Source organism: Apteryx mantelli, chromosome 1 (assembly GCF_036417845.1).
Source record: "Apteryx mantelli isolate bAptMan1 chromosome 1, bAptMan1.hap1, whole genome shotgun sequence".
Taxonomy (NCBI): domain Eukaryota; kingdom Metazoa; phylum Chordata; class Aves; order Apterygiformes; family Apterygidae; genus Apteryx; species Apteryx mantelli.
In genome coordinates, this window is record NC_089978.1 from 71,977,283 (window position 1) to 71,997,630 (window position 20,348).

The 20,348-nt window shown below is 39.7% G+C and overlaps 1 protein-coding gene across 1 annotated transcript in view; it reads left to right on the forward strand.

Annotated features, from left to right (window-relative positions):
• Positions 1-18,070, forward strand: part of SLC9A2 (solute carrier family 9 member A2) — a 38,811-nt gene extending 20,741 nt beyond the window's left edge. Inside the window, exons 5-13 of the mRNA XM_067311751.1 lie at positions 1,789-2,006; positions 3,845-4,047; positions 6,872-6,961; positions 8,386-8,456; positions 9,917-10,078; positions 10,677-10,773; positions 11,719-11,850; positions 13,709-13,799; positions 15,910-18,070. Coding sequence (XP_067167852.1) covers positions 1,789-2,006; positions 3,845-4,047; positions 6,872-6,961; positions 8,386-8,456; positions 9,917-10,078; positions 10,677-10,773; positions 11,719-11,850; positions 13,709-13,799; positions 15,910-16,280 — 1,435 coding nt within the window. The 3' untranslated portion in view covers positions 16,281-18,070. The remainder of the gene's footprint in view (positions 1-1,788; positions 2,007-3,844; positions 4,048-6,871; positions 6,962-8,385; positions 8,457-9,916; positions 10,079-10,676; positions 10,774-11,718; positions 11,851-13,708; positions 13,800-15,909) is intronic.
• Positions 18,071-20,348: the final 2,278 nt, after the last annotated feature.

Consider the following 20,348-nt stretch of genomic DNA (forward strand, 5'->3'; position numbering starts at 1 on the left):
ATGTTAAGAAAATGTAGTACTTTTTAGGTCACTGCTGTTTCTGTGGTTCCTCTTGCTGCTTTGCAAAAAGATCTATTCAGTCCCTTCTTTTAGAAGAAAGACCTTGGATATATTTATTCATAATTTCAGCTGCAGGCAGGACCATGCTCTAGAAAGTGGAGGCCATGCAGAAGATGAAATTATTCTAATTCTCTGCAGTTCATCACCTGCCAGAGGTGATGCATTTTGTCTCAGTGGTATTCTGGACCCCATCTCCTTCCAGTTGGGTAAAATGGTAATGCTAAAATGGTAAATGGTAATTCATATTTTTAGAGCCCTCAGTGGCCTTGTCCTGAGCTGTCTCTTAGTCTGCCTTTCCTTTTGCACTCGCAATCAGGGATGCTTGATTTGTTTGGAGATGGGGATCTTGTCTTAGAAGCAGGATATGCTCAGTGGAAGTTTCTCTGCACTGGGATCTCCACAAGACATGTGAGAACCTTCTTCAGTTTTTCCAGGGAGAGGCTGGCAAACCTACCATCTTCCTCCTCCATGAGAGAGAACAACGTGGAGATGGGAAGAGATATTCCCCTAGGTTGGCAAATATTCTGAATAAACTTGGGATAAATCCTTATGGACTATATTCAGAAATACAACATAGATACACATCTCTCTTCTCTTCACTTAGGTTTAATATGTATGTTTTGATTCAAAGCCCTTACATGGGTATATATAAAGTTGTATTTAACTGGGAAATCTGAAAAGACCTGGTTGCAGGGAGGGGAGAGATGCTTTTGCCTTAAGTAATATAACCAGGAGAGACAGCTGTTTCGCAATGTACCTTGCCTTAGTTGCCCACCCTGAAAATTATTAGGTGATTTAGACTGTGCTTCCCCTACACTGAGGCACAACCTTGAGGTTATCCTCCAGCCAGCACTGCTAACCATCCTTAAGCCTGTAAACCTTCCATCTCAGTGGTTCTCAGCCATCCCTGCACCATGGGCAGCTGTACTGAGTAAATGATGTACAGCTGGTATTGTTATTCTTTGCTCTTCCTGCTGCTTAAAAAACTGTGTTCACTAACACAGGCTCAGAGCATGAGCACATAGACATATGCATAGTAACTCCTCTCTGTTCTCTCATGTGTCAGCTGAGATGTCCATTTCATTCATTTGTAGGCACTTTAAAAGTGCAACTGCACCAGCATGAGTTCTGGTTGTGTTTTTCTCCTGTGGGGGCCGTGTTCAGCCCTATGCATAGGCAAAGCAAGCCTGGAGTGGAGAAGGATGACAAATTGTCTGTGGCCTTGCTGCCTACTTGAACTGAAAAAAGGAGCTGGCTACTCTGTCACTGAGGAGGGGAATGGTATGGGGGGGGCAACTTCTGATGGGAAGGGAGGGAAGTCCTGCCCCAGGACTTGCAGTTGCCATCCTGGCTTCTTATGTATTTCAGCAGCAATGGCAGCAGTGATCCCTGCTCTCCAGAGCAGCCCCCCTGGCTCTTGTAAGCTCTCACTTTTTCAAGTTCAAAATATAGTTTCAGTGATCACTGCACAGATCATGTGGATTTAGTATGTGACAAAACTCTCCATATATTGATATCTTTTCAGAAAGCTCCCACTGTGGAAAAAAATCTCATGTCCAAAACTGTAGGTTTACTACATCTATAAATTTAAGATCGTTTGGTGATGGGATCAATTATACTTTGTATTTTAAAAAGGACCATGGAAGAGTGAATGGCATTCTCCAGAAATGAGATGAGCTAACAAAAGTCAAGCCAATGAAACATGGAATAATGGTGTTTGCCTTTCAGGATTACAGCTTGTGCCATGACCATGAACAAGTACGTGGAGGAAAATGTTTCCCAAAAGTCTTACACGACGATAAAGTATTTTATGAAGATGCTGAGCAGTGTCAGTGAAACCTTAATCTTCATTTTCATGGGAGTGTCTACAGTTGGGAAGAATCATGAGTGGAACTGGGCCTTTGTTAGCTTCACCCTCCTTTTTTGCTTAATCTGGAGGGCACTGGGTAAGCATGTCTAAGATTATGCATCAATGTTCTTTACAAGTGAAACTTCTAGTCCTACCTCAAGTAGAAAACTTCAAATTTAGGTAGAGTCCCATCAGCCCATACAATGTTCTTATTTATCAGGTGTCTTACATTTCAGGATCAGCTTCCATCTTTCCCCAAAATGGTACCCAAAAGATCAATTTGATCTTGAGTCTGCCCATACTGTCTGTCATAGAGTCTGTCAGAGACAGTCTGCATGTTAATCAGAGTGAACACTTTGTATCTAAGTACACATGTATTTACAAATAAACACATTCACTTAAATAATTAGCAGTTCTGGAACAATCAAGTTTTTTTTTAGTGTTTGCTCGGTTTGTAGGGTTTCTTAGTCATTGGCATAAATAGCATCAAATCAGGAAATGCTGTAGTTGAAATGCTGTTCAGGAATATGTTGTGAAGAAACAAATACTGTAAGAAACTGCTTGACCTCTCCTGTTTTTACAGTACTAGCTCTTTATCTTTCAGCTCAGGACTCAAGTGCAGGCCAGGCCTATAGATCTTAAGCCTGCCTCTCACTCCAATTCCTTATGTAATGCTTCGGTCACTTCATGTGTACAAGTGCCTCATGCTCTGGTCTGCTTCTGCACCCAAACTTCCAGCTCCCAAGTCTCCCTCTAGTGCAGATATCTCAACTATTTTTCCTCCCCACCACCTACAATCCCACAATTAATACTCATGCTCAAAACCAGCCAAGCAGCCTGACTGCCCCTCAGCTCCTGGCCACCAGGCTCACTTCTTTCACCTGCCTTCATGCCTTTACTGCTGAGCCAGTCCTCCTTGTCTCTAGAGCCTTCTCCTCTGGTACACCACACTGTGCTGGCATCTTCTCACATCATCCCCAGACCTGCACCCCGTCTGTCTACCAGAGGTGTGTTGTGTCTCTCTGTGTCCATCGCTGCCCAGCCACACTGCTCTTGTTTTCCTTGCTGCAAGCCTGAGCTCCAGGTGAAGCCTTGCATGTGCTTCTGGTGCACAGTGGACCTGGTGCACCTGCCCAGCTCTGGTCATTTTGCTGTTGGGAAGAGGGAAGGGAGGGAGAAAGGAAGAAGGTGGTCTTTGCCCACCTAGTCACTGTAAGTGGCGCTTTCCCTGTCCCAGCTGGCTCAAAGCAGTGGTTACACTCTCCAGATGGATGCCAGAGGAGGAGGACACAGAATGGAAGGAAGAGGAAGCAAAGGACAAAGCTCGGGTGAAATTACCCTTTTCTCCTGTCCTCTCCCCTCCTGTGCTCTGCATCCACTTCCACCCTCTCTCAGTTGTCATCTCAGGAACTGCCACTATAGCCCGCACTCCTGAAAAAGCTTAAATTTGTGTTTAACTTCATTAACGTAGCCCACTCACTACAATAAAATTACTATGCATGTAAAATTAAGTGGGTGAGTAGGAATTTGCAGGATGCAAAGCACAAATTGTTGGAGTGGACAAACAAAACTGTTCAAAAGCACCTCAGATCCCACTTTAAAAATAATTTAGGCACCTCGGTCTATCCTGACACAGAGATTTATGGATATTCTGAAGGTGCAGACAAAGTCTAGTAGATAGCTGTCTAGTGGAGATCACTTAGCTGCTTTGGGTCCTAAATCCAACTGACCTCAGGAGGTTGGCTGACTAAATATTTTTATTCCTTGGGCATTTTAAATTTTTCTTATGTGGTGTTTTAAAGGTGCTAAGTAACATTTAATGTATTCAAAAATATATAAATAGGAAACAAATAAAAATATCAGCATTGTAGAGAATTTTCATGTAATTTTAATTGCTTGTTTTTTTCTCTTCCCTGTATTTTCATTCTCTCTCAGGTGTTTTTGTTCTGACTCAGATCATTAATGTGTTCCGAACAATTCCTCTCACTTTTAAGGACCAATTTATTATCGCCTATGGAGGTCTCCGAGGAGCTATTTGTTTTTCACTTGTATTTCTGCTTCCTCCTGCTGTATTCCCCAGGAAGAAATTGTTCATCACTGCTGTTATTGTGGTGATATTCTTTACTGTTTTCATTCAGGTAATGCCTTTTCTCTTCTGGACATTTTTTTTTTATTTTTATTTTCTCATATGGGTTGTAAATAAGCAGTGGGTAGAAAAACAGACGTCTCCACTTACTTGCAGGAATATACTTGAAGGTACTTTTCTGCATTGCTCCATGGTCATACTTTAAAAAAAATTCTATGCAGATGTAGAGAGGTAGTAAAGGTATGCCAGATATTGAGTACTTATGCTAGCTTGTAAGTAGTATTAAGCTTTTAAGAACCAGTGAGGTTGGGGCAGAGATAAAAGATAATCTGGATACAGCCTCAGCACTAAATTCTTGTTCGAATATTTAAAATTATGTGTTTACTTGATAGTTCAGTGGTGAATATGGTGTGCTGTGAGCAGGGGAATGGGAAGATACTTAAGACACTGAGAGGTGAATTGGAGTGTTTTGAATCTAGGTGTTGGGCAATAATGTTGAAAACCAGCTGGACACCCATCCAAAAGCACCAGGTGTGGAGAAGAATGTGCAGAACTTGTCTCTGGCTTCATACTGACCATGGGGCCCTGGTCAAAATGACCAAGAAGAATGAGAAGAAGGAAGTGACTAAAAGCAGCAAAACTCAGAGGAGCTTAAGGCACTCAAGTCAAAATGTGGGGCTAGTCATTATCCAGAATTGTGAGAAACTTCTGAGAAACTAGTACATGGAATTTCAAATCTGTGGACAAATTTTTTTTTTAACATGTCTTTTGCATGAAGGAAGGTGTCATGGAAAGTTGCAAGTATCTGCGCTCATGCTTAAAAAAGACAAAAAGGTGATTTGCTCAACTGCAGGCCAGTTAGTTGACTTCCTTAGCATGTAAGCTGTGAAAATTGATTTTGAAATATAGAATAATTAAAAATGTAGAGGTAAATGGAATGTGTTATGAATGCAACATGGTTTACCAAATGGAAACCTGATATCATTCTTTTGTAAGATAATTTGTTTTCTAGAGCAAGGCAACACTAGTAACCTCATCTAAATGGACTATTGGGAAACCTTTGTGGTGAGGCTACACAGGAAATTGTTAGTTTAACTGTTATTAAACTAAGGTTTAGATTGACGACAGAATGATTGTAAAGTGGATGAGGAAGGGGTTGCTATTTTCTCCTACAGAGGGAAATAGAAATATAGAATAATTTGGGTTGGAAAGGACTTTTGGAGGTCTGTAGTCCAATCCCTTGCCCAAAGCAGGGCCAGCTTCAAAGTTAGATCAAGTAGCCCAGTGCCATGTCCAGCTGAGATCTGAATATCTGCACGAATGGAGCCTCTCTGGGCACCTGCTCCAGTGTGCAACCACCAGCAGATGATATTCTGAAGAGATGTCATTAAGGGAATTCCTCAAGGATGGTTCACGGGGATGGTTTTGTTTAATATTTTCATTATAGACCATGGCACAAAAAGGAAGGAGTTCTTTTGGTGCTGATGTTTCTTGATGACCGTGGGCAGCATTCTCAGGGTGACAGCGGTATGGGGTATTATATAGGAAGAAGAGAATAACTGAGGAATAGTATGGTAGAAATATAATGAAATTTAACAGTAATAAGTGCAAGTTCTTGCTAGGACTTTTTTACTTATTAGGAATTTCTCCTATGAAGTGGGGGCCTTGAAAAAAAAATAGAAGAGGAGAAAGACACAGGTGTAATAGTTAAAAACTGTGTGCTGTTTAAACCACTAATGCAATGGGGACAGAAGAAAGGCAAATGTGATTTTGAGACATAATGAAAAAGTATTTGAAGCAGAGAATAATGCCATATTCTAGAGTGATCATGGGACTGGTAAGCCTGTCAGGTAAAAGGAGACCAGAATGTCTTGGCCTTAGCAAAATGAAGGAGAAGAGGGAATATAATTACTGTTTATATCAATGAGTAAACACCAGAGAAGGAGAACTGTTTAAGCTAAAAAGACAATGTTGGCATAAGAACAAAGTGGTACAAAGTGACTGTGATGCAATTAAGAAGATTTCTAATTATCAGAACAATGAGGTTCAGGATGAGTGTTCCAGTAAGAGCATTGGGGCAAAAAAACCTAACTACTTTTATGATAAAGCTTGATTCGTTTATGAAAAGAAATGCATGGCCTGGCTGTCTGGGTTAGCTGGGACTGATCTCAACACCATGAGAGATTTATTCCCTTCTCCTGTGTCAGTGTGCCTATACAAATAAAAAATTATGTCGGTTCTTCCACAAGTAATTGTGGAATTTGTAATTTTGGCCACCCCAGTATATCATTCTGGAGTGGCCAAAACTTTTTGTTCTTTCACATATTTACCAACAATCTTGTTGTCACAGGTCTTGAATAGTAATTTTAGTGATACATTTGATACATTTTTGTGTACCTGTGTTGAAAGCAATCACTAGAAAAAAGGACTTCATACATTTTCTTTGGGAAGGGAAGATTTGTTTGTTGATTTATAAAACAAGTAAGAGTTTTTTTAATACATAATAGAATTAGAAAAAAATATTTCATACCTCAAGGATGTGGTAAGTGACATATTCCTGATTGGATTTGTCAAGTTGCTACACTTTGGGAGGAACAGAGACTTCTTACCTCTAGAGGTCCCTTTCATTTCTTCTGTTATGTTAGCAGAATCTGTGGGCTGACAAGGACTTCATAACTAAGTGCAACACCTGCTAAGCACAAAAGTGAGTTCACTATTGTAACTATAGTTTCAGGCTTGCTTGTTGAATGCTAAGAAGGTACCCACAGTCATTTTGACTGCTCTGACAGAGACAGAAAAGACTAAGAGACTATAAGATTTTCTTTTTCCTTTCTGTTCATGGATAAACGCAGAAATATTTGCTATTTTCTTCACAGGGAATAACAATTCGCCCACTGGTGGAGTTTCTTGATGTCAAAAGGTCAAATAAAAAACAGCCTGCTGTCAGTGAAGAAATTTATAACAGGGTATGTTGGAACTTCAGTGTCACAGATGAAGCCCTGATACAGACGAAACTCCCAGTGGCTTTCAGTAAGACAAGAGAGACATTACAGAGGGAGATATGCTCTTTTAAATTTCTTTTCTATAGCTGCTATAAAGACAATAATTGTAAACTTATATTTAACTTTTGATCATTATCAAAATTCTTCTTATTATTTATCATTATTTTAGAATTTTCACTTTATAAATGGTTCACCTGCTGAGATAAATTATCTTCTTGTTTGTTTCACATAGGAAATATGCTGTTTTAGAACTTGACCACATTAGAAAACCTACGGCAATTTAATTACATTGCATTTCAACTAGTTTAATTAAACAAATGCAAACTCCTTCTAAAGACACACTTAATCTTATTTAACTCTCACATCATCAGCCTCTTTATGGATTTGTCTTTGGTACTTGTACATCTCCCAGCATTGCAGTTTACTAGCCATGCACATTCCTCAGTGTGTTTCTCCTTGCAGCATACCTGTGATGATAGGTGGTTGTAAATTCCCCAAATGAGGAATAATAAGGGCCAGATTCAAAAAAGAAGCACAACTTCTATCTACTTATTCTTATTCTATCTACTAGGATTTGGCTCTGAATTTTAGAGGCCCCTACTGAGGCACTTGAATTAAGAACACAGTTGCTTTAGGAAATGTTTTAGAGGGAGAGAGAGAGATGCCTCTGGGGAATCAGGTGAGATCTTAGCTGGACTGATTCACCTTTGCATCGTTGGTAACAGACTCAGGAATAGCACGTTGCTAATATTAGATGCTCAGAACGCTCTGAGGCCAGGCTGGACCGCAGCCCCCTGAAATAGGAGTTTGGGACCTTCTGCTGGGTATCTCAGCCATGTCCCAGGCATGCAGAGTGCTGACGTGGGGAGCTGCTGCCCTCTTGGGCTCTCTCCTCCACAAAGTCATACCTGGTTCGCTGCCAAGCCTGGGGAAGACCCTGGGGAAATCCCAGGCATAGCCCTAAGCAGCTAGGGAACTTTCAAAAGTGAAAATATGGGGAAAACAAGTTGCCTGCAGATTTAGCTAGGAGCTGAGCAAGACTGACATTCTGGAGACAGGCAACTAACTTTTGTCCTTTTGGGGCTCTGACCTGAAGAAGCTGCAGGGGAAAACAGAGCAGAATCCAGCTCTCTGAGTCAGGCTGACAACAGAATGCACGCTACCCTCCCCAAGCATTTGAACTGGCGCAAAGACTGAGCCATTCTAATAACTGTAAGCCAAGTCTGCACTAGGTTCATTCGACTGTATTTAGTTAAACCGAAGCATCGTCCTGAATTTTGACTAGACTTTTCCGTTTGACGTAAGTTGGTGTTAAAAAATAATAATATATAAGTGCAGACCAAATGATGCCTGTAAGATTATGTAATGAACCAACATTTCCCCTTTAGTTCTTCGATCATGTGAAGACTGGAATTGAAGATGTGTGTGGACACTGGGGTCACAACTTTTGGAGAGATAAGTAAGAATGGCATTTCAAACTCTTTGTTACACAGGGAAGACTAAACTGGCTCAGCCACAACAAATGAAGGCTGTTGGGCATCATATTTTATTTTCAGCATTTTATTCCTGAAAGCAGATGGTTGTTTTTAGAACATGTGGGTTACAAAGAGAAAACAGGAAAACAGAATCTTTTTACTAAACCACAAGCAAGTAGAACAAAAACTCCAGCTGGGAAAAAATACAGCCCTCTGATCCCAGGGTAAAGAGTTTTACCTTCTGAGGTCTGTGTAATCTCCCTATTTCTGACTGTTTCAGAGCATTTCCTGTGTATCTACCGAGTCTTTCATTCACAGGCTGTTTTCCTACTGCAAGTTGTATATTTCTCTGGTGTTCATTGAGGGGTTATTTGAAGAGCTTTGGGGCTTTCTATAGGAAGATCAAGGCATTAGATGACATGAGGTACATGAGGGATCTGGCAGGCAGCTCCACAGTTCTTGATGGTATTATTTAAGACTTAGTGTGAGTTAAGAAGATTATCACTAGCAATGCATGAATAATACATGTGTTCAGTTTAGCTACTGAATTATCATCGCTGTTTTAGATCTAACTTACTTTTCTCAGAAGCACATTCTTTTCCCCCCAAATACTAATCATTTAGACCTAGAACACAGGCATTACTCACCCACCTTCTAGTCACTGCTTCCACAAGCATTTAAGTGTTTCATACAAGTGGAACTGCATCAGCAGGAGGGTCTAAGAGCTCTCTCCAAATGACCTGAGGGCATGACAGTGAGGACACTTACCTGACAGATGCATGATATGGGTACAACTCTGCTTTACTCAATCTAGTTCTCCTCCAGTCTATGTGAGATCTTTAATTAACAGATTATAGAGAGAAAGAAAGGTCCACCTCCACATTACCTTCAGAAACATTTTTGACCCAAATTCAAGAATAATTTCAGGATGACCATAGGGCAAGATATTTTCTGACAAACAAAATCACACCAGCTCTAATCCATATTATTTCACTAAGCATCCAAAAGGGTTGCAGTTGCTTTGGAGGAATGGAGAACTTCCAAGATTTTGCAAGAACAGGCTAAAATTTCAAAGAAAAAGCAGTGGGTGTAAACTTAGATATTTTATTTGCTTTTACAGTAAATATTTAATGTTCTTCTCTTTGTCTTGATGAAAATGGAGAATTAAAAATAATATTGACTAATAACACAGAGTACCTAAAAGTTAAAAGTTCCTGCTAAGGAGACTGACTGTTAATATATTAACCAAAATACAGGTCAAGACCATTTGAAGCAAAGATGAATTTGACTCTTTATCAGGTTATTCACCAGTAAGTTATTAATATGAGTAGAAATGTTCCCAGGGAATAAGCTCTGGCACAATTGCTTTAGAGACAGTGTATTGGCTTTCCTTAACTATGCACAGTAAAAATTAACTCGCTGGGTTGGTTTGCCTCATATACAGGTTTAAAAAGTTTGACAATAAATACCTGCGAAGACTTCTAATCCGGGAGAACCAGCCCAAATCCAGCATTGTTTCATTATACAAGAAGCTGGAAATAAAACATGCCATTGAGATGGCAGAGAGTGGAATGATAAGCAAGGTCCCCTCGTCGGTGTCTCTCAGGTAAGCAAGCAAGGCCAGCGTGGCTGAGCATCACGGCTGGCTTAGTATTTATTTCACAGCCCAGGCTGTACACAGGATAATCACTTTGACAAGGCCTGTGTGGTAATGTCACATGAACAGTAAGCAGATAGGAAACAAGAGCATTTCACTTGCAGCACACATACGAAGCACTCGGTGAGCTTCACTCTTCCGGAGAGTCTAGGTTTACAAGGTTAGCTGTGCATGGCTTCCGGGGAGCATTGATTTGCCATGTAGGGCTGAGCTGGGTTTGAACCATTGCCCGCACATCTGCTACAGTAGCTACAGGGGAAGCTTGAGGGGCATTTGGAAAAGTACCTTAATCAAATTCACAATTTAATGTAATTTATATCAAATTTTGGAGGGTCTTGAGAACCTCTAGTAACTTTTGAGGATTACCAGTGACTGAAATGAGATCAAGGTTTCATTTCTATGCATTAAATTATTACATCTTCCTTGGTTGGTTTAAAAATGGTGTTTCCAGCTCTAACAAAGGAAATAGTTCTGATGTAATTCCCAATGATAAAAACATTTTTCCTCTCTCTCTTTCCTATATTTTCCATTTTTTCTTCTGCCACAGTGAATATCATGAAGGAAAAATAAAGCCACTTTCTCCCACTGAAATGGAAAACATGCGGGAAATATTAACAAAGAATCTCTACCAAATACGACATCGAGTAAGGATGAAGTTTTTACATAGTTAAATATCTTTGAGTGTACTGACTACTTTTAAAGTGTGTCTTTGCACCAGCTCTGCATCTGCTGCACAATAGCAAAAAATTGAAGGTGTTGTTTGCTTATACTGCCAATGGGTCCATCCCCTGTCATATGTACAGCAACCTATCCAGACTCCTTTACATGAATGGTTTACTTGATCTTACACTACTGATAAAGCTTAATGTTTCATATATATTATATAATGCATAATATATATTTTTATACATATGTATATTTATATATAGTATACATGTTACCTGCCATGTACTTACATTACTCTGAAGCAGATTATAGGTGCAAATTCAGCCACAACATGGTCCCACTTATATCGGCATTTTGGTCAGTTCTTGATGTGGATTAGGTTTCCCATTTGTCCCCAGTTGTGAAGTTGCTTGTATTAAGAACAGAGTTGATGAGCTGGAAAAGCAGTGAAATAAAAGCCAAAGGACATTTCGCTTTTACCCTCCTGTGGCTAAGTATTTTGAATGTCTGCACCTTTGGAAAACATTCAAAAGTGGAGCTTGTTTCAGCTTGTTGGAGGTAAAAATGACTTCCCCCTGTGTGACTGATCTTATCGCTTACAAATGTGCATCCTCTATTGATGTATTGACTGAGCTAGTATGAGCCTGGGGTAAACACTGTATCAAGCCAGCCTCTTCCAATTTCTCTTCCATTATAAATATCAGCAGGTTTAAAAGAAACAGGTGCTGGTGAAGCAGATGACTAAAAAAATGCTGGCATAATTACTATCCTTGTTCTTAATCATCTTTAATATGATTTTGTTTGCAAGGATTTGAGATGCTTATTAAACCATTAAAGCAAAAAGCCTGTTTTGCACAGTTTATGTAGTTCAATGCATTTGACATTGTACTTTTCAGAACGTAACCACTGCCTTTATATTTCAGACAATGTCATATAACCGACATAGCCTGGCTGCAGATGCGAATGAAAAGCAGGCCAAAGAAATTCTGATCCGTCGCCGGCACAGCCTTAGGGAGAGCTTAAGGAAAACGAACAGCCTGTCAAGAGAAAGACCGGTACTTGCATTTTAGTTTGTTTGTACAAAGTAGTTGTCTCTAGCTAAGTGTTATGTCAAAAAATCTTCTGAAATGCAGAAACATAAATCCTGAGTTTGGAAGACAACCACAGAAGCATGTCACACTTGCGCCCTGAGTTGCACACATCTGCCCCTGAATTTGTGTTGACCCCTTCAGCAAAGCTCGAGTCTTGTAGAGCATGATGTAGGAGCAGGGTTTTCTGCCATGATTTTAGCTCAGAGGAGCTGAACAAACTCCACACACAGTGTACCTTTAAGGACCGGATCAGAATTCTGTATCGCTATTTTGATGAGGCCTGTATCGTTGAGGTAGAAAATGACATTCAAATAAACAAAGTGCTCCAAAATATGTGAAAGAGGAGCATTTTTGATCAAGATGGGGTGAGCACTTCATTTAAAAAATGTCATGGGCTCTTTAGTATCCATAAAATGTAGTGAGAACTTCAGGTTTTGACACAGAATAGGAAAAACCCCTCTCTTTACAAGAAATTTCATGGCATGATGAGATTTGGTGGTCTGAAGCAATCCTATTATACCATCATTGTAAACTTTAGACCGTACTGGAAAGGAGCATGCTGATTCATTCAACAGAGAAGCAGAGCCCCCAAATCATCTTCCCATTTCAGGTGACAGGGAAATTAACCATCTTATAAATATGTATTTTCATGTTGCAAGATTCCTTAATGACTGCTACCTTCACAGATACAGTTGTCCTTTGACGGCTGAGGTTGGATTGACATCTCCAGTAAGCACTGTATCTCATTTGTGATCATTACCTGGGCTACTCTGGCATTTACTTCAACAATAGCTCTGCTCCTGAATGATTTTTTCTCTCTTAGCCACAGATACATATGTTTTCTTTGTCATACTAATAAATGATTTACTAGGTGCAGTAATGAAGAGACTCAGCAGGATTGAGACATTTTGGGGGCAGAGACAGAAACAGATTTTTAGATTGCATAGACTGTAATTTTAAAAATAATGATCCTTAAGTAAATCCATCATACGAGGAAGCTTAGTGATCTTGAGCAGCACTACCATATCCAAAGAGGGAAAACAGCTCATGGAAAATGGATTTTCCTTTCATGTTCCCTTTGAGGGTGCAACAGCAAATGGTACAAGCACGGGAAAGCTGGTAGATTGTAAAGGTTTTTTAAAAAATCTTTGTAATAAATATAAGAAGGGCTACCCTTGAGAAATTTCTGAATTTTAAAAAAGTGTCCTATTGAGGAAAGTGCCTCTTATGTTCCAGGAAGTATGAGGTGTGCTGTGCACCCAGGGCTCTTGGAGTTTGATCGTTGGGAAACTAGACTGTCATGCCCTGAACTTGCAATCACACTAGTGCTTAACTTTCCCATCAACTTCAGTGTGGCTAGTCACCTGTCATAACGACATTTATATGTATAAAGCATTTTCAGGATAGAATATAGATTTGTTCTTGTGCCCAAGCTTCAATCTCAACCTGATTTTAGCAGCTGACTAATAAGGCTCCGGACTGGAGTTGCGGGAAAAGATGCAGTGTTTGCCTACCTCAAAAAACCTGTCCGAGTCAGGTTGTGGTTAGAGGGCATACATTTGTTAACTCTGATCTCTGAGGGTATATCATTTTCTTTCACTGGGCTGACTAAGATTATTCTGTCTTTACCTTAGTTAGCATAGATCTCAACCCGCAAAAAAGCATTGAGTGTGTAGTAAAAGATCACACATTAGCTAATTCCAGACTACTGTCTAGCTTTAGCTACGTAAGCCCTTTCAAGCCTCAGTGGTGCATCTTAACATTCATTTTGTAGGTACTTTAGTCTGCTGTAACTTAACTTTTATTATATTTATTTGTACAGGCTGCTGCAAATACAAAAAGGTTTCTTTCACTTCCTAAAAACACTAAACTCCCAGAGAAACTACGAGTAAGAAATAAAACATCTTCTAAAGGTAATGGAAAATTTTCTGCTGTCTCTTACTGTGCAGCAACTCATCTTGCCTATGTAGATGGAAAGCTTTTCCAGGGATGATGTGGAGAAATCGGCATATTAATCTTCAAATAAATATTAACCATTTTATGGGCAAGCACATATTCTAGAGTAATGCATTCTTAGCATATTTCTAGGTGTTGGATATTTAACAGGGGTTACAGAACATTAAAGTGACTGGGCCTAAAACAGCTATTTTAGTGTAGAGAAGTGCCCCAGCAGGACAGTCCTGTGTAGCTTTTGTAGTTCAAATGCTCTAGTTGCATAGTCCACACAGCATATCCTCTCATGTGAGCAAGTAGCAGCCTGAAACACTTTTGCACCAGAAATACTGTCATTGCCCATGCTCCTTTTCTTTCTTACATAATGTTCAGATCTCCTTCTTGGATTATGACCCTATGATTCATTACGGTTTCCTTTCCCTTGGGAGTCAGAGTAGTGGGCAGTGCCCTGAGAACCAAACCAGAGAGGTAAAAGAGGACGTGATCTCTGATCTATAGATCTCAGGAAGAACTTCTCAAAATGCTCAAAATTACAACCAAAATGTTTAATTTTTTTCTGCCTAGACTCACAAAGGTTTCATTTTGGAGTTCTTGAGTTTTACAACACAAATAATTATGTAGGAATAAAACTATTTCATATGAAAGCTTTGACCAATCCTATGTATTATTTTTACTTATTACCATTTATATTACTATGCCTATACCATGCTGAGGATCATTCCCTTTCATGCCATGTAACAATCAAGACCTCTTGCTGGGAAGATTAAATCTCTGCACAATCACTAAAAGTTCTTGATTTTTCTGCCCTGCTTCCCCCCAGTCCCCGATGAAGCATCTTTGCTTTCCTGAATGTAGGATGCCTTTTATTTTGTAGCTGTGTCTACAGAGGTCATCTACTGTCACCTAGAATTAAACATGAAAAAGGAAATGTGCCTCTAGATTATTCAGTTGTCAAAAAATATACTATTTGACTTATTTGGGGTGGGGGGGAAGCCTGCCAACACAGTCTGAAGAGGAGCTTTCTTGATATAAAATTATCTGGGTGAACGGACAATTATATGGTGATATATTTTGTTGACCTCTTCCTCATCTTTTTAAAAGAAATAACATGTGGGTTATTCATGGAAGTTGTTCTCATGATAGTTGCACAATCTACAATTCATTACTTTGATACATTTAAAACACCACTTCTGACTTAAATCTAAGAGCAAATGTGGGTCATTCATAAATGATTGTTCAAATGATTATCAGATGACTGAAGTGTGCAAGTTTTGGCGAATATGTTAATCAATTTAAAATAAGTCTTCTGGGGAAAGGTATTATGCATGTACACATCCAGAATGTTTCCAGCTCAGTTTTCCTGATAGTGATCCTTTAAGAATTAATTCCCTGAATGGTAATGCCAGCTTTCCCTTGGGCATTTTCTACCCTGCTGTGGAGGGGTGAAGGCGTCTGTAGCACTTGCAACCTGTGAGATCTGTCCTATGGATTTTCTTTGAAAACTTACATTCAGATGTATTAAGGATTGGATGTTTCCGTCCATCTGTGCATTACCTTTGGGAGACCCTTTGCTTGGTGGGAAATTGAAGCTCCTTTTCCTAAGTTAAGTTCCTGGACTCCCTGTAGCATTCAGTGCTCTGCAGATGCCTCTCAGAGTATGGGACATGGGGGTGGAACATCTCATTTCTGCATCCTGCTTGGATGTAAGCAGGGACTAGACCCCAAGTAGCTCAGACAAAGTCAGGTTTTTTCATGTCCAGAGCCAGAACTGAAGAGCTTGGGGAAATGTCAGCAAAACCATGGTGTTGCTCAGTGAGTGGCAGCTGAGTGGGGTCTTTCTAATAAACATTGTTTTTTTGGGGGGAAGGGGGACGGTAAGTCAAATCTGTCCTCTATCCCTGCAGAGTTAAGTATTTGTTACTGAGTCTAACCAGGAAGGACTGAATTTAGAAAACACAGGGAAGCATTTTAGTTTTGTATGACTACTACTGTTTGGAGTTCTGCTATTTTAATATTCCTGAAACAGCAGTATTCTGTACCTAAAATTTGAATTTTGTTTTAAATTAACAGTGGGTGACAGCAGTGACTCTGAAATGGATGCCGCTACCACAGTGCTCAATTTAAGACCCAGAGCAGGGAAAATTTTGAGAGACCAGAGACAGAAACAGCAGAGGCCACTGCCTGAGTTTAGAATGGAGTGGAAGAATGAGGTTGATGGGAAACAGGATGGAGCAGGAGCGCACCAGGAAACAAGCGGCCAGCCTCAGCCATCCGTTGGGTTCAGGCAACCACTGCTGACAAGATCAAGATTTGGCACGTTGACTGGGGAAGATTTGTCTGCAGACCATAGGTCAACAGGACCCATGCCACCACCACGATTAGTTAGGCAGGCATCACAAGGGGAGAGGCAGAGAAATAAGCCTGAGAACCAGCCCTATTGAACATAGCAAAAATAGAGCTATCAGTAATAAATCATGGACATAATGAATTAGGATTCTAAACCATCTCATCAAACAATGGGAAACAAAAACAAAAACAAACTCAATGAGGATATAAGCACTTCCGTTTGGGTAAAGCCAATGCCATTAACTATATGAATGGAATACTGGAACAACTGCAAAACTGAAGACATAAAAAAAAAAAACCAAAAAAAACCCCCACCTCTTTTATAAATAACTTATAGCAATGCTTTAACTACATTATTTTCACTATCAAGATAGGATGGAAATGTGCCTTATCACATCATCTTTTCTGGAATGAAGTCATCCAGGTTCAATATCCAATTATCTATTGAAAACCACTGTTGAAAGTCCAGTGATGAAGGGAATCTTTAAAAACATTCTATATAATTTCAGATTTTATTTATGATCAAGTTATACTTGTTTTGACCAGAGCTTTAATAAGAATAACACTGAAAATTGCACAATGCACCTATCATCTAGACTTTGTAAGAAGAATAAATGTATTCCTGAAGCCAAATTTGTTTTAAGGGCTGGGACACAGAAAAACAGTATCTTCTTACTGGAAAAAAAAGGAACAAGCTGTAGGAGCAGAACTGCAAATACAGTTTATAGCGAAAAGTTGCAATAGAGACAAGACCTGAATATCTTGAATTTTTACTTCCTGAATTTTTGGCAAGGTGTAACCTTTGAAAGGTACTGAGGATCACCAAGGAAAATCTGAGTGACTTTGACTTTCATTAATGCCAACAAGAGCACTTAGCACTACACCAGAAGCCCTAAAAAGGAAAGCTTCAAGCAGATAAATAATGTTCTTATTTAAAATTGCTTTTTGCACCTTAGTTTCTCAGTTGCAGTGCAAACACAGCAGTAGAATGGCTGTAGAGCACTGCACATAGACAAAGCGAGCAGAGTTTCCTGGTTGCACCACTGACTAGTGAGATTCAAGAAAGCTCGTTCACTCATGCTTGTGACTCTGGTCTACTCATTTGCCTTTTTTTTCTCATCTGTAAAAGGGAAAGATAATCTTTTCTTTGTCTGGGCTATACACTCCCTGGAATGAAAATGTTCCTTCTGATTTGTTTGTACAGAAAAGTAGCACAATAAGGCCCTGGAATCAGTTGAAGTCACTGTGCACCTTAAATAACACCCATAAGAAACACAGATTTTCTTCATCTTAGAGTAAATGTCTGTCATTTGACTGCATATGGGAAGGGAGGGTGCTTTAAAATAAATGATACTTAACTGTAGCTCTCAGGAATTTGCACTTTCTGTCCCACTTAATCTTTCCTGGGTTTTGAGCTTGCTTCAGCACAGATATGCATTTCAGCACAATGCAGAAATCATTTTCATTCTACTTGTTACAAGATTCATAACTTTCATTTAAGAATGTACACTGTGAAAATCATAACTTACTTTCCTCTTTGATTAGCACATTTCTAAATCAGTGGGCAATAAGATTTGTTTTTTTTTAAGCTTGTTTTGGAAGAACTATTGAAAAACTATTAAAAATCAGATATTCCTTTTAAAACACAGGGTAGAGTTCTTTCAAAGGTTTGGGGGCGGGGTTGAGTTTTATAAATAGGGATTAAGACTTTCACTCATTAAACAGCTGCTCAGAAATATTCATTTTATGTATTTATTTGAAATGTCAAACTTTCCTAAATTCTTCTATCAGCACAGGCGTTTTAATCTTTTTCCTTTGTTCAAGCTATGGAAATTTCTGCTGTATGTCAAATGCAAATTCTAAGCTTCAGAGAGATGGCTATATGAACCCTAGAAAATTTCAGTCAAACGTTCATGTTGAGGCAATGTCTCTATTATAAACAAATTATTTTTGTGGAAGGACCATGGCAATACTTAGAAATCCATGAATAATCATCTCCTGTTTGGAAATAAAACTGGATTCAAAGTCAGTAAATTTCAAAAACAAATCTGAATTTGCCTTTCAACAAGAACATACATTTCATTAGTAAAACTGTCACGAATACTCTGTCACTACATTATCGAGATCATGTTTGAATAAGAAAGAAGTCCTAAGTTTGGATTTCAGTTTTGAAATCAGGTCCTCCTTGCAGATCAGATTCTTTAGATTAGGTATTTTATATCAGTGGCCAATGAATAAACACAAAACATTGCACATCAACATTTATTTTAGTCTCTGTGGAGCTTTTCTCTTTCCTGGGCTGGTAGTGACCAAGCAATTGGCTTGTGTCTGGGGAGGTGCCTTTTTTTTCCCACAGCTTTAAATAATGACTGCGGGAACCTTACAGTTTTATTTGCTGTCCATTACAACAGTGCATACTCAGATCACTGCTATTTAAACTGGGTGCCCCATAGCACAGGCACATGAAATCGGAGGTCATTTTTATGAAATCTGATATTAAGCTCTTGGTGCTTCAAAACATGCTAATACTTAAGTCACCTTTTCAAAGCACTTTGAGGTCCGTGGAAGACAAACATCAAGGCAAGACTCCGACAGCGTTATACTGTAAAGCAGAATCACAAGAGTCCTGGGACTCTCTGTCTCCGTGTGAGTGCTTTCTTGCTTGCCCACCCCTGCTCCTACCACCTTTTCCAGGCTCCTTTCCGCTAATGCCTGAACAGACCCCCATCACCTTTGGCAATTATTTTCCTGGATGTTCTCATTTTCAGGAGCAATGACAGCAGCAGGCAACACGACTGTGTCCCAGCTGGCCCCTCTCATCTCACTCTTACTCTGGCTTGGGTCTGAGGCTTGTCTCTTCATACCATTTTTTTTTCCTCCTGCAGAGGAAAAGCAAGTTCAACAGCACTTTTAGGTCTTTCTAAATGGCCTGTTTAGCCTCAGCTTGCAGAGGAGACTTTTTCTTAATCTTGTATTGAGGAAAGATTCTGCCTGTTGGAGAATGAGAAGTCCAATAAATCTGTCCTCGAGCACCATCTGATGGGGGAAAGCATGTATTGACTGGGGATATGATTTTCACTTTTTCAGCAAAACACTTCAGCGTGACTGGGAAACTTGCCAAATGCACACACAGATTTCTATTGCCTGATGCCCCAGTACACTCTGGAGGATAGATATTTTACAGCCTTGGGGGAGAGGGATGATGCCCAGCTGCTCAATTTCAGGGATGAGACAGTAGAAAATATGTATGTTAGCATGCGGGTTAGGGGTTTCTGGGAGTTTCTTTCCCCCTCCAGTTGCTGAGATACCTATAGATAGAAAGCAAATAGGGTAAGTGTGTAGGTATAGCATGGGCTAGAGAGTAGACAGGCATCCAGTTATCTGTTTTAAGGAGGTACTGGAAAAAGAGAATAATTTGACATAAGGGATCAAATTTTAAGGGCTGTCCTACTCAAATTAAAGTGTAATACAAGCTCTACTGAAACCACAGGTGTTGAACCAAAGATGATGATGTTGCATAACAATTTAGAAACTTGGGAATATCCTTCTCTGCTGAAGCCACATAGGAATCACTTAGGGAAATAAACTAAGTTGAAAATTCGGTCAAAATAACATACATGCTGTTATGAAGAGTACCTTAGGATCTTTGGGAGCAAACACACTGTATGCTGGGCCAGATTTTTTAAGTTATGCCAAGTTCACCAATTTCAGACACCAACAATATTTTAAGCCTGACACTGCTATAAGTTTTTCAGCTAGTCACAATTTCGAAAGTTGTCTAAGTTCTGCCAGCATCTCCCAGCTCCTTGAATAGAAGAAGGATTTTTAAATTAGCTGAAGGAATGCTTTTTGTACTACAGGAGCCCTGGTCCTATAAAAATATGCTCTGAATAAATTTAAAATATGGCATCTGCAATACACAGTCACAGGCAGGCCAACATTAGATTAGAGGCACAGCCCAGGAAACATAAAGCAGGAGGTGTCAAGTCCAAGCAGGAGGAACAGTAACTGTTAAAGGACATAGTAGAGAGAAGTCATGGACTATCTGACTCACCTGATTTAGGTGCTACTTAACTCCAGGAGAGAAGGGAAGACCAATGGTCCAAAGCCAACTCATTTTTTCTCCCATGTTTTACTAGACCATGACGTAACTTGTACTTTCC